At 40.7% G+C, this 13,505-nt stretch overlaps 1 protein-coding gene across 6 annotated transcripts in view; it reads left to right on the forward strand.

Moving 5' to 3' along the window:
* LIN28B (lin-28 homolog B) overlaps nt 1-13,505 on the forward strand; it is a gene marked incomplete at its 5' end in the record, with an annotated part of 122,516 nt that overhangs the window by 44,202 nt on the left and 64,809 nt on the right. For all 6 annotated transcript variants that reach the window (XM_084622105.1, XM_084622109.1, XM_084622108.1 and 3 more), the window contains one exon: nt 10,472-10,656. In XM_084622105.1, the coding sequence (XP_084478231.1) occupies nt 10,472-10,656 (185 nt within the window). The remainder of the gene's footprint in view (nt 1-10,471; nt 10,657-13,505) is intronic.

Here is a 13,505-nt window from a genome sequence, read left to right on the forward strand (position 1 = left end):
TTTTAATACTTGAAATATGCAGCAAAGATAATAAATTGAGCCTTTTATAGCATTCCTGTGCTTCAGCACCTCCAATGGAAAATATTTGTCTATAGTATGATCCGCGTTTACAGGACTATACAAGTTAACATTATTAATTATTGAAATCAGCTGTTCTCAGATTTATGACTGGGGAAGAGTAATCTGAGACAGCTCAGTGTATTATTGAAAACCCCACAAATTAAATGCGTAAATCATGGCCATATTGCAGTCCTCACCATCCTTAAATTCATGGAAAAGATCCCAAAGGGAGGAAAAGCTCAGTGAGATTCATATCACAGAATTTGCTCCAAATGTATCCTTTGTGAAAGAAGTAGGAGGCCCAGTCTCCACTCCTGCAGATCTCAGGGAATTTGCTGGAGGTCCTGGCCATATATACTGAAGCCCTGTGCCTTTCCATTAGCTCTGGGAGCCTGTGCAAACTTTCCCCTATTCCCTGATAATGGAGCTATGCTACAAGAACTACGTCTGTGATTCAGGTACATTACAAAATGGAAGGTTTTACTGAATTAAATAGCAAACATAGTACAGTCACTACAGAACTCCTTGTATTGTTTAATTTAAGATTCTGCACTGAGAACCACATGGGCATGCCCAATTGTGGTCCCAATATTTATTTTACTACACCCTCAATTTTCAATGTGCTTTGGAATTCAGTATCGAAAATGCATAATTTCACTACAGAAATTGCCAGGAGGAGTTGGGGAGAGCGGGGGGCGGAAGAGTTTCAACTTTTGGCAACTAAGTAGAGGACAAGTGGGGCTTTTGGTTCTTGGAAAGGTGGTGGAGGTAGTTTGAGATAGTGGAATAATCACATTGGGCTGGATTCTCCAATCTGATCATTTGGCACAAAGTGGTCTTAAAACTTGAAGATGGCCAGCTGAGATTTCCCCTATGTAGAGAACTGCCTCTGCTGCAAGCCACAACCATTCTTCACCTCCTCCTCCAATGTAAGTAGGTGGGGTGGGGTGGGGAGTGCGTATGAGGAACCAGAGCTTCACTACGCATGATCCTCCAAAGTGGGGTAAGGTCCTTGAGTGGTGTAAGTTAGAGCTGCTCCTTTGCAGCTTTAGCTTGTACCAGAGTTGGGCAGCTGATCATCAGGGAGCTACAACCTGCTTCCCCCAGCATTCCTCTCCACTGCACTCAAGCAGTGCTCCAACAAGGTGGAAAATCCACCCCATTAGGTGGATGCTTCTGCTAAAATAATCAGTAGTGAAATTTAATGTTTACGTTTAGGTCCTAATTCAGCAAACTATTTACATATATGCCTAACTTTAAGCAAAAATAGTCCTATTGAAGATACCCCATGCTTGGAGTAGGACACATGCTGTTGGACTTTGCTGAATAAGGGCCTGATATAGTCATCGTTAGTTTTCAGAATTAACACACAATTGACGAGAGAGCAAGAGACAGCAAAATCATATCTCTAAGAGCTACTGTTTTAGGTTCCCTGCATACTCAGGAAGACACAATACATCACTTCACACTTAGGTCATGTTCAGAAGGTTATGTCTGCAACTGTAAGGGCTAGAAAATTGTTTAAATAGTCTTCATAATTCTGTAGTAAGGGATACATTCAGTGCCAAATCCCATGACATCCTACAATACATGGGGTCCTAGTAATAGTGTGAATACAGCTCAAAGGCCCCAATCCTGCAAACACTTAAGCACATGCACAACTTTACTACCATGAATAATTCCATTGATTTCAGTGGGACTACTCTCTGTAGTAAAATTAAACGTGTGTTAGTATTTGCAGTGTTAGCACCTTAGTGTATTTCTTTTTCCTTCCGTTTCCTATTCATTTAGTTTACTTTGCTATCAATACTAAGAAGATCGAGGACAAATTAACGGCTGATATAATTGAGTGCAACTATTTTGACACTGGCGGTGGTAGGGCCATTTACTCATGTGGTAAACATGAGCCTTCGTTGTCTAGTAGGAAGTAGAAACAGTTTAACAACCAATGATAATGATAATGAATAATAATAATACTAAAAATGTTACCTTAAACCTTTTTTTTTTTAAAGCCTTAATTTACAGTGCTTTCCTACATGATATTTCTAAAACTGTAGAGACTGGTATTTCTGTTGCTTCTATTTCTTTGAATTGAAATATTGAAGAAAGCATATCTTAGAGTAGGCAGACATACTATATATTCTATCTATAAGGTATAGTAACTGCAGCTCTTATAAAATATTAACTATTGCTTTTTGTGCTTGTAATTTGAAAATACAAAATAAGAAAAAAAAATCTACTTCAGATACCATCTCAAACCAGATTAAAAACTACAGTACACTGGATACATAGACCTGATTTAATGTACTTCATGTTTAAACAGCTGTTCTAATCTGCAATAGATTGAAGTTTGTGTGGAGCAGCCAGTCAAAGTCACGTGGCAAAGATGCCCTTTCCAAAAGGATGCTAGCTAGCTGTAGTCAGTGGGAGTTCTGTGCTAGATTCCGGGGGGTGGAGAGGGTGGAAGGAGTGTAAAACTCCAAGGTGTTCTCTTTGCTCTTGACATTATTGTCATATGAAGTGAGTTTAAGTGAGGGATTTAAAAAATAAAGTTGCCTCTTCAAAACAAATTTTTTCCACAAACCTTTCAACAACAGCCACAGGGGAGGGATAGCTCAGTAGTTTGAGCATTGGCCTGCTAAACCCAGGGTTGTGAGCTCAATGCTTGAGGGGGCCATTTAGGGATCTGGGCCAAAAATTGGGGATTGGTCCTGCTTTCAGCAAGGGGTTGAACTAGATGACCTCCTGAGGTCCCTTCCAACCCTGATATTCTATGAACCAGTGTTGGAATCTTGCACCACCACTGACAATTATAGGGAATTTTTTCATTTTGGGCCTCGCTCAGGTAGGAGAGCTAATATAGATCTGTTACTACTCTATCCTCTAACACTGCATGACGCAATGGTCTAGACTAGAGCTCACACTATTACTAGCACTGGTGGAGCTGCACTGGTGCTAGATCAGTGGAGGGAGAATGCCTTAAAATTTCAGTGTAGACAAGCTTCAGAATTTGATCTGCTTTGTGCTTTGCCTGGATTATTAACAAATCAGGGCAGAGACTCTGACTTTTTCTTTGTAAAGTGCCAAGTGTACTCTGATAGCACTTTGCAAAAAGAAAAGGAGTACTTGTGGCACCTTAGAGACTAAGCACTTGATCGTTATGCTGAACAGTTTTTTAAAAAAAACATTAAAAATACAGGTTTCAGAGTAACAGCCGTGTTAGTCTGTATTCGCAAAAAGAAAAGGAGTACTTGTGGCACCTTAGAGAGTAACCAATTTATTTGAGCATGAGCTTTCGTGAGCTACAGCTCACTTCATCGGATGCATACCGTGGAAACTGCAGCAGACTTTATATACACACAGAGAATATGAAACAATACCTCCTCCCACCCCACTGTCCTGCTGGTAATAGCTTATCTAAAGTGATCATCAGGTTGGGCTTATCATGCACATTGTGTAAAGAGTTGTCACTTTGGATGGGCTATCACCAGCAGGAGAGTGAATTTGTGTGGGGGGGTGGAGGGTGAGAAAACCTGGATTTGTGCTGGAAATGGCCCAACCTGATGATCACTTTAGATAAGCTATTACCAGCAGGACAGTGGGGTGGGAGGAGGTATTGTTTCATATTCTCTGTGTGTATATAAAGTCTGCTGCAGTTTCCACGGTATGCATCCGATGAAGTGAGCTGTAGCTCACGAAAGCTCATGCTCAAATAAATTGGTTAGTCTCTAAGGTGCCACAAGTACTCCTTTTCTTTTTATTAAAAATACAGAAAACTATAAACCATCTGAGCAAAATTGCCCCTCCACAGAATGGTTTTCAAAGAATTTTATGGCTGCGTCAGCAGGTGTTTAAGACGCTGACTAGAAACCCACAAAAGAAAGGAAATTCTGAATTAAGGCTCGTTATGGGGGCCTATTCTCTCCTCCATACGTACATGTTAATAGGAGTTATGCACGCATATCAAGAGGATAATAGACCCCCATAATGAGCCTTAACTCAGAACTTCCTTCCTTTTGTGGGTTTAAGTGAAAGTCTTAAGCACCCACAGGCAGTGCTGGGAAAGCATTCTTTTAAGGCACACTCCTACTTAGATGGTTTATGTTTGTTATATTTTTCTTCTCCGTTTTCATATTGAGGGACACTTTTCATGAAAACAGGATTGTTTTTAACTCTTCCTCCTGTTTGTTACTCACTTGAACTCGTAAGCTTTTTGCAACACACTACTGCTTGTGTTGGAGATGTGTGCGGCCTTACAGCATAGGCTGCAATACCAAGGAATAATAGCACATCCTAGAGGAACACTGTCAGGTTAAAAAAGTCTGAAATTGCTTTACCCACTGTGGCTACAAGTAACTCCCAAGGTTGTTTCTAATGGAAAGAGAGTAGAGAAACAGTGTCTATTTTTTCATTTGTTTACTTTGTGTGTAGTCGGTTTGTGTTTCCCCTTTTCTAAGGCCTGTTCCGGCAACTGGATATAAATGGGTCAGTCCTTCTTGGACCCGTGTAGAGTCTCACTGAGGTCAATGGGTTGGGATGGTCCGTGTTCAGAGCTCTGTCATGTGATTGCAAGATATATATAAATTAATGGCAGAGTGGGCGTAATTGAGCTAGTCAGGAAACCCCTGACGTTTTTAAAAACAAAAGTGGGAATTTTAAAAAATTACCAATATTGATTCACATATTTCAACCAACTCTATAAAAACTGTTTAAGAGGGCCAGCATTTGATCTTTCCTATTTGTTTCCAGGCCACTTTCTTTCATTATGCTTCAAAATAGTGGTGCATCCTCAAAGAATCTTTTTATTTGGAGGCTGACAGTTTAATAAATATTTACACAGTAAATCAGAGGAGTGCCATGTCTCTCTGTAATACTGTGAAGCTGCAAAGATATATTGTAGCAGGGTGCAATGTGAAACCATTTGGGTTTTTCTCTCCATATAATAAGCAATGCATAGTGTAAAAGAAATCATACCGTGCTTAATAGTTGATTATCAAGGTTTGGTAGCTGTCTTTTAAATGTCTTTTAAATTGCATTTTAATGTTTTTTAAATGTCATAGGTGTCCATAGTAAATTTTGAGTGTTGTTTACAAATGAAAGCTTTGTTAAAGTAGAACAATACAAAAACATTTTAAGCCATCATTACTGCTCTAAATAAAAGAGGATTTAAAAGTTTAACCAAAATTAGTTAAAAAAATACCTAACAAGCAAAAACAAAATAGGTAACACTTTTTACCACATATCAGCTTCCAGCTGTTTGCTTTCCCAATTAAAAGTCCTGAAAAAAGGGTTTATAACCTAAACACTGGCACAGCTTTATTTACAACAGCATAAATTTTATATATATATATATATATATATATATATATATATATATATATATATATAATAAAAAGTAGCCCATATCATTGCTGATGTCTCTGGGATACCATTGTCTCTGTCTTCTTGGTACTTCCAGCTTGACCGATGCCCTTTGTGAGCAGCATACTTCTCTGATCCATGTTGACTATCCCATTTGGAACACTTGTCTTTATGGTTATGACAAGGACAAAATGTTGTTGTTGTAGTACAACATGCTGTCTCCTAATGTTTTTCCATGTGGCTGCTGGAGCACCAATGAGGTACTGCTGTATCTGTGAATGAATTCAGGGCCAGGTAAAATGGGATTATGATTATTTAATATTTTCATTATCATAGCACCAAGAAGCCCTCGTCATGGACCAGGACCCCATTGTGCTAGGCAGTCCCTGTCCCAAAGAGCTTACAATCAAAGTATAAGACAAGAGACAACAGATGGATACAGACAGACGGGGGGAGCACAAGGAAACAATGTGACAGTATTGGTCAGCATGATAGGCAGTGGTCTCAGCACCACCAGCAGCCACTGTCCAGTTTTTTGTAGGCATCACAGCAAAGGAGAGTTTTAAGGAGGATGTTTACAGGAAGTTCCTAACAACTCTGAGGGACAGCATGAGAGAAAGCACAAAGGTGCTTGTTATATTTTAAAACAGTAAGGACAAAGGCAAAGTACTCCACTTAGGAAGGAATAATCAGTTGCACATATACAAAATGGGAAATGACTGCCTTGGAATGAGTACTGCAGAAAGGAATCTGGGGGTCATAATGGATCACAAGCTAAATATGAGTCAACAGCTAAGTTCCCTCTAAGCTGCGCAGCCACCCAGCAGTCTATCAAGGGCCACACACTTCAGTTGCCCCTCCTCCACCCCGCCACACTGCTCCTGCCCTCTGTCTTGGAGCCTCTGGCCAGCTGCTCCTGGGAGCCTCCTGCTTCCTGTGCAGAGTGTGGGGAGGAGGGCGGGGAGCTGGGGATGCTGATGTCAGAGTGTCCCCCTCCCCAATACCCCATCTCCGTGGGGGTGGGGAGACACGACAGGGCTCAGGAGTGGGGTGTGGGATGGAGCTTGCTGGCAGCTGCTGCTGTGTCTGAACAAGCAGTCTTCAGACTGGTGAGTGCCAATCTACTTAAAGGGGCAGCATACTTAATGGGGAAGCACATCTCTCTCTCTCTCTCACACACACACACACACACACACACACGTCTCTCTCTCTCTCATTCAGACACACACACACTGTGTGTCTCTGTCTCACACACACTCTGTCTTTCACACTGACCTCCCAACACATACTTGTATTATTATTGTTGTTGTTGTTGTTGTTACTTCTTGGTACAGTACTCGCTGCAATGCACATATATTCTCTGTAATTTTATTCTTTCAAAGTGCTGTTATTTCAGTTTTTTGACTGGTCTATGCATTTCATAATTTTTATTTCTCTCTTACACTCAAATTTAATTCTTTGAGTAGTGAGTTCTAAAATGCCTAACATGTCCTGGCTGGAGTAATTATCCCTATGGTAACTTTTAAAATATATATATTATATCTAGTTTTTTTGTTTCTACGGGTGGTGCACATCTGTACATTACCTCTATATTGGTGCACGTAACAAAATTCGTTTCACACATGGATGGAAAAAATTAGAGGGAACAATTGCAGTGTAATACTGTTGCAAAGAAAGTAAACATCTTTTTGGGATGTATTAGCAGGAGTGTTGTAAGCAAGACATGAGAAGTAATTCTTCTGCTCTACTCCTCATTGATTAGGCCTCAACAGGAGAATTGTGTCTAGTTCTGGGCACCACATTTCAGGAGCAATGTGGATAAATTGGAGAAAGTCCAGAGAAGAGCAACAAAAACGATTAAAGATCTAGAAAACATGACCTATGAGGGAAGACTGAAAAAATTGGGTTTGTTTAGTCTAGAGAAGAGAACACTGAGAAGGGACGTAACAGTTTTCATGTACCTAAAAGGTTATTACAAGGAGGAAGGAGAAAAATTGTTCTCCTTAACCTCTGAGGATAGGACAAGAAGCAATGGGCTTAAATTGCAACAAGGGAGGTTTAGATTGGACAGTAGGAAAAACTTCCTACCTGTCAGGATGAGTAAGCACTGGAATAAATTGCCTAGGGAGGTTGTAGAATCTCCATCATTGTAGATTTTTAAGAGCAGGTTGGACAAACACCTGTCAGGGATGGTCTAAATAATCCTTAGTTCTGCCATGCGTGCAGGGGACTGGGGACTGAATGACCTCTCGGGGTTCCTTCCAGTCCTGTGATTCTATGAAGTGGGCAGTGAAGGCCTATATCATGGGCCAGTTGGAGGCAGGAGTCCATTTCAATCAGTGGCTGAACGTGTCCTCCCCTGCTCATACTGTGAATTTATAATGACGCCTGGAAATCACACACATGTGGCATGAGTCCCTCTAATTCTATCCAGATATTTTAAAGCGGAGTGCTTCTTCCTAGATCTTTTTTGCAGATCACACAAGCTAATATAATAAATACTGCATTCCAATTATATTTTTCGATAATCTTAGATCACTTTGGATCGTCCTTATCAGCACCTTTACCTTCATTCCCAGCAACTGCCAAAAGCACAAAGTGGAGTACTGATAGCTGCAAACTCCTCCCTTTCTTGTCTTTTCCTTTTAAACGGTGGGCACTAAGGCCATCTACACTGCAGCTGGAAGTGAGCCTCCCAGTGTGGGTTAACAGACTTGCAGGAGCTTTGCTCAAGCTAGCATGCCAAAACGAGCAGACAGGCTGTTATGGCTAGCCCCAGGCTCAGAGCCAGGGGTCAGGCGGGCTTGGACTTGAGTTGCTAGCCTGAGCTGCCACTTGTGCCACATCATCTGTGCTGCTATTGTTAGCGCCCTAGCTCCAGCTGAGTTACCCCATCTACCTGCCTACTCTGGGACACTCGCTCCCAGCTACACTGCAGACATCACCCCTCTGACCTGAAGAGGCCTGTGTTTGCTCCTCGCTTCACACGTGTTCATCTTGGTGCAACAACTACTTCTACCCGAGCTGCAGGATTGGTCGTGCCCGAGCCCTCCTCATCCTAACCAGTGGATCCATGAATCTTCTGTGCTTGTAGCTCCTGAAAAACCTGCAATTCCTTCCCTAAAGGCAGCCAGATCCCTTTGTCAGCCTGAACTGATATTGTGACTCATAGTGCATTGGAATCCAATAGTACATTTCCCGTACCACCACGAATGACCACTGCTCAGTAGACTGTGGGAGCCCAGTAGATAGGAGTTCTTTTACTGTGTGCATGCCTGTGTGTGTACTCACTTAGTTTCTTCCAAATGAATATTTCAAACAGGTTTACAATCATTAATTTAATCTCTCGGTACCTTGTTAGATAGGTAAGTATTTGATAGTGGCTACTTTACAGATAGAGAAACTGAGGCATGGAAAAATTAAGTGATTTCATTTGCCCAAGCCCACACAGGAAGTCTGCAGAGATAGGAACAGGAGCCAAATCTTCCTGTCTCAGTATGGCTTCCATGCCTTAACCACAAGACCAGGCCTCCTCGTTGTACTTCCCACAGAAAATATTACAAAGGGGATGCCAGGCTCAGCTGACACAAATGGGGGTCCTAGCAGGCTAGTATAGACTCACTGTCCCCACAATTTCCCTTGCGATGTTGGACTATTTGCTGCCTATGTGTGGTCAAGAGCATCCCTTGATGTTCTCCAGCTCTACCCTATATGTGGTTGAATGGAGAAATGTTGACCATTGACAGCTTTAGTGTCCAGCTACCTTCCAGACCACTACAGTGCATCCTACCTCCACAGTTAAGATTGCTTCCCTTTGTTGACTCTATGGTTTAGCCAAGAGAGTACTGGCTGGGTAGCTTGTATGAGTCAATCCAGATGTGTTGTCTATTCTGAAGTATTCACAAGCCAATAACAACAACAAAAAAGTGTTCCCCTCTTTGTTTCCCTTCCCTTTAGTTTTTATAAGAAACATAAAAGCCCAGTTTAAGTATTGGGTATTGCCAGTGATTCTGTAATACTCACTTTATAATCCCACTAATCTTGTCTGTGTTAAATATAACATTTTGAATAAACATTTAATAAGACCAGAGTCTATTATTGTCTTCCTTTTTACATTCTATTCTGTTTCACTTAACTTGCTAACCATTTCATCCAAGTTTTTTATTCAGCAGATTTATCCTTGGATATAGATTTAGTATTATACAGCATTCAGAGGATTTGAGGTGAGGAGTGAAATCCTGGCCCCATTCAAGTCAATTGCAAAACTCCCATTGACTTAATTGGGGCAGGATTTCACACTAGAAGTATATACCAAAAGAGTATCAGTGTTGCTGTTTTGTTTCTCTGACCCTGGTGATGATGATTTGCTTTTCTTGGATTAAAGAATAAATCCATACCCAGATCATACCAACAAGATAGGTTTTACCGGCAATGAATGCTAACTTAGCAGTTCACCTGGAGTAACTGAGTTAACTTTTGCAATTCATTTTGTTGGTAGCTCCTTTTTCATTCTTTTTGCTCATTATTGTTTACTTCTGCTAGTTTGAAAATTGATCTTTCCTTTCCCCCCTTTTCTTTTATAGGTTGCATTTTGATTATCAACTAGAACTCAATATCTAGGTTCACTTAGAGAGGGAGCATTTGCTCTCTTTTCTTCCTATTTTTAAAAAAAAACCTATTTGCTTTGTCTTCTCTGTTTCTATTAAAATGCCTTAAACTGCAGAAAGTTTCTATAGAGCACTGTATGAGCATACAGCACGTTTAGATTTGTACAGCCCAAAAGCCCACATCAATTCAGCAGAGAATAAGGACATTATTATTTCAATTTTGTTCATATCCAAAAAGAGAATCTCATTATTTCTTAAGCTTGAAGAATGTTTTCACCATGACCATAAGTATAGACTCTTTAGTGGATCTTATTAAGGGAACCCCAATTCAACCTGTGTCTTGTAGGATAAACATAACAGGAAAGTTAAGGTTGTCCTGTTATTTTAATTGTCAACTTTGTTTTTAAGGCAATAGTAACCAAGAATATTTTTCCTATTTACAGAGCAAGCTTTACATGGAAGGATTTAGAAGCCTAAAAGAAGGAGAACCAGTGGAATTTACTTTTAAGAAATCTTCCAAAGGCCTTGAATCAATACGGGTAACAGGCCCTGGTGGGAGCCCCTGTTTAGGAAGTGAGAGACGACCCAAAGGGAAGACAGTACAGAAAAGAAAACCAAAGGGAGATAGGTAATTACTTTACTTTGTTACTCTCCTCCCCTCCATCCCACCTTCTTTGCGAGTTTTTCTGAATGTTGTATTTTCAATACTCATTCATATGTGACAGGAAACCCTTTTGTGCAAGTTTGGTTTGTACAGGTTGCCTACTACTTTGATTAGATATCCTGATCTGTATATGTAGAAATACATTTTGCTCATTTGATCGCTTTCATTTTTAAAATCCTTGCATACTGAGTTGGGGAGAGCTTGCAAAGGAATGTTAAGGTTATATTGAAATTATTGTGATTAGGCTAAAAAGAGAGGTCACACTGAAGACAGGTGAAGCGATGTAACACTCAGTTGAGATAAGAGCATGCAGAAATGAATGCATGCATGCATTTGTTACATGGATATCTTTAGTACTGTACATCTGAAGAAGACATTTTGTGCAATTTAGGTTGAAAAGCTAATGTTAACTTGGTATATAAATTGGTTAGTTATATTTTCACTTAATGAACAAAGTTCTGGGTGCTTCCAAATGCCTTAATTTTTGATGGTCTGCAGAACAGCTCATGGTTTTTTAAAGTAATTTTACAGATTATGGGCCAAATCCCAGAGCTGCACTCATTCACATCAGCTCAGGATCTCACCCTTTATCTATCCACTCCCAGTTCAACTCTACATCTAATGGTCTGAAGAAGTTTCATGATGTTTTTGACTATGCCGCTATAAAGACTGTACTTTAGTCCAGGGGGTATTTTCCACTCAAAAGCTGCTGTATGATGTGAATTTCAATGGCACCTAAGTCTCCATATGTCACAAATATAAAGGGAAGGGTAAACACCTTTAAATCCCTCCTGGCCAGAGGAAATACCCTTTCACCTGTAAAGGGTTAAGAAGCTAGGATAATCTCGCTGGCACCTGACCAAAATGACCAATGAGGAGACAAGATATTTTCAAAGCGGTGGGGGTGGGGGGGGAGAAACAAAGGTTCTCTCTGTCTGTGTGATGCTTTTGCTGGGACCAGAGCAGGAATGCAGGTCAGAACTCCTGTAAAAAGTCAGTAAGCAATCTAGTTAGATATGCATTAGATTCTGTTTTGTTTAAATGGCTGATAAAATAAGCTGTGCTGAATGGAATGTATATTCCTGTTTTTGTGTCTTTTTGTAACTTAAGGTTTTGCCTAGAGGGATTCTCTAAGTTTTGAATCTGATTACCCTGTAAGGTATTTACCATCCTGATTTTACAGAGGTGATTCTTTTACTTCAATTAAAACTCTTCTTTTAAGACCCTGATTGCTTTTTCATTGTTCTTAAGATCCAAGGGTTTGGGTCTGTGTTCACCTATGCAAATTGGTGAGGATTTTTATCAAGCCTTCCCCAAGAAAGAGGGTGTAGGGTTTGGGAGGATTTTGGGGGGAAAGACGTTTCCAAGCGGGCTCTTTCCCTGTTATATATTTGTTAGACGCTTGGTGGTGGCAGCAATAAAGTGTAAGGGCAAAAGGTAAAATAGTTTGTACCTTGGGGAAGTTTTAACCTAAGCTGGTAAAAATAAGCTTAGGGGGTTTTCATGCAGGTCCCCACTTATGTACCCTAGAGTTCAGAGTGGGGAAGGAACCCTGACACCATACTTTCCGCAGCTTTGCCCAGGATGTATAGCCATGGCAATGTGGATCAAGAAAAGGACACCTTGTGAAGCACTGATCATGCTTAGTGCCTCCCCGAATGTCCAGACTTGAGCATTCCAACAGCCAGCCTTTACCCTGAGGTATTCAACCAAGGAAGAAAACTTACAGGGATAGCATGGCTCACAGATGATGTGAGTTCTGGAACAAAGTACAGTTTTGCAAAGAAAAGGGTACCAAAGCATCCCCCCAGGAGGAGGAAAGATCTCCCTTACCCATCCTCTATCTCTTCAGCCTACTGTGGTAGTGTCTCGAGGCCAAAATCAAGATGAGGATGCTGCTCTGCTATGTGCTGTACATACATGTAGCGAGAGACACTGCCTGCCTCAAAAGAGCTTAACTTCTAAATGCGCAAGACACACGAAGGCTGGGAGAAAGGAAATATTACATCCCCATTTTACAGGTCAGAAACTGGGGCAGAGATACAAAATCAATGACTTGCCCATGGTAACACAAAAAGTGTGTGGCAGAGTTGGGAATTGAGCCCCAATGTCCTGAGTACCAGTGCAGTGCCTTAGCCACAAGACTGCACCACTGCCTCTTTGTGCTTAGTGTCTACTTGAAGTTGATTATTTTTGAGAAGGTTGAAGACAAAACCTTTACACTGATTGTGAATTAGGGAGGGTGAAAAAAATAAACACTTTTCTGTTCTTAGAATTCTAACTACACTAAAATGTCTGAAGTTTAAAATTTGGAACTAGGCATCAGTAATGAGAAGGGTCTGTCAATAATTCCAGCTCTTAGCTGTAACCAAAATTTAAAAAGAGAGCAAAATACTTAGTACACTCCTAATGAAATCCAGGAATCTCAGCGCAGTCACCTCTGGGTGGGAGCAGGAGGAGAGCACTGTCTTTATTAAATATAAAAGACTGCCCCTTAAACAAGTTTAATGCAAGTTTAATTCTTGGTGGTATGGTTAAATAACAAAATACTAATCTCATCAACTGTCATTTGGGACTGCTTTTTATCTGAGGCCTGGTCTACACCTACAAATTAGATCAAACTAACTACATAGCTCAGAGGTGTGAAAAATTTTGCACCCTGTGCATCATAGTTAGGTTCACCTAATACCCACTGTAGACACAGCTAGGTCAACAGAAGAATTCTTCCAAACTACCACCTCTTGGAGAGGTGGATTAACTACACTGACTGAAACCCCCTTTTTGTCAATGTAGGAAGTATCTGCATGAAAGTG

Source organism: Lepidochelys olivacea (genome assembly GCF_965140295.1).
Source record: "Lepidochelys olivacea isolate rLepOli2 genome assembly, chromosome: 3".
NCBI classification, from domain to species: Eukaryota; Metazoa; Chordata; order Testudines; family Cheloniidae; genus Lepidochelys; species Lepidochelys olivacea.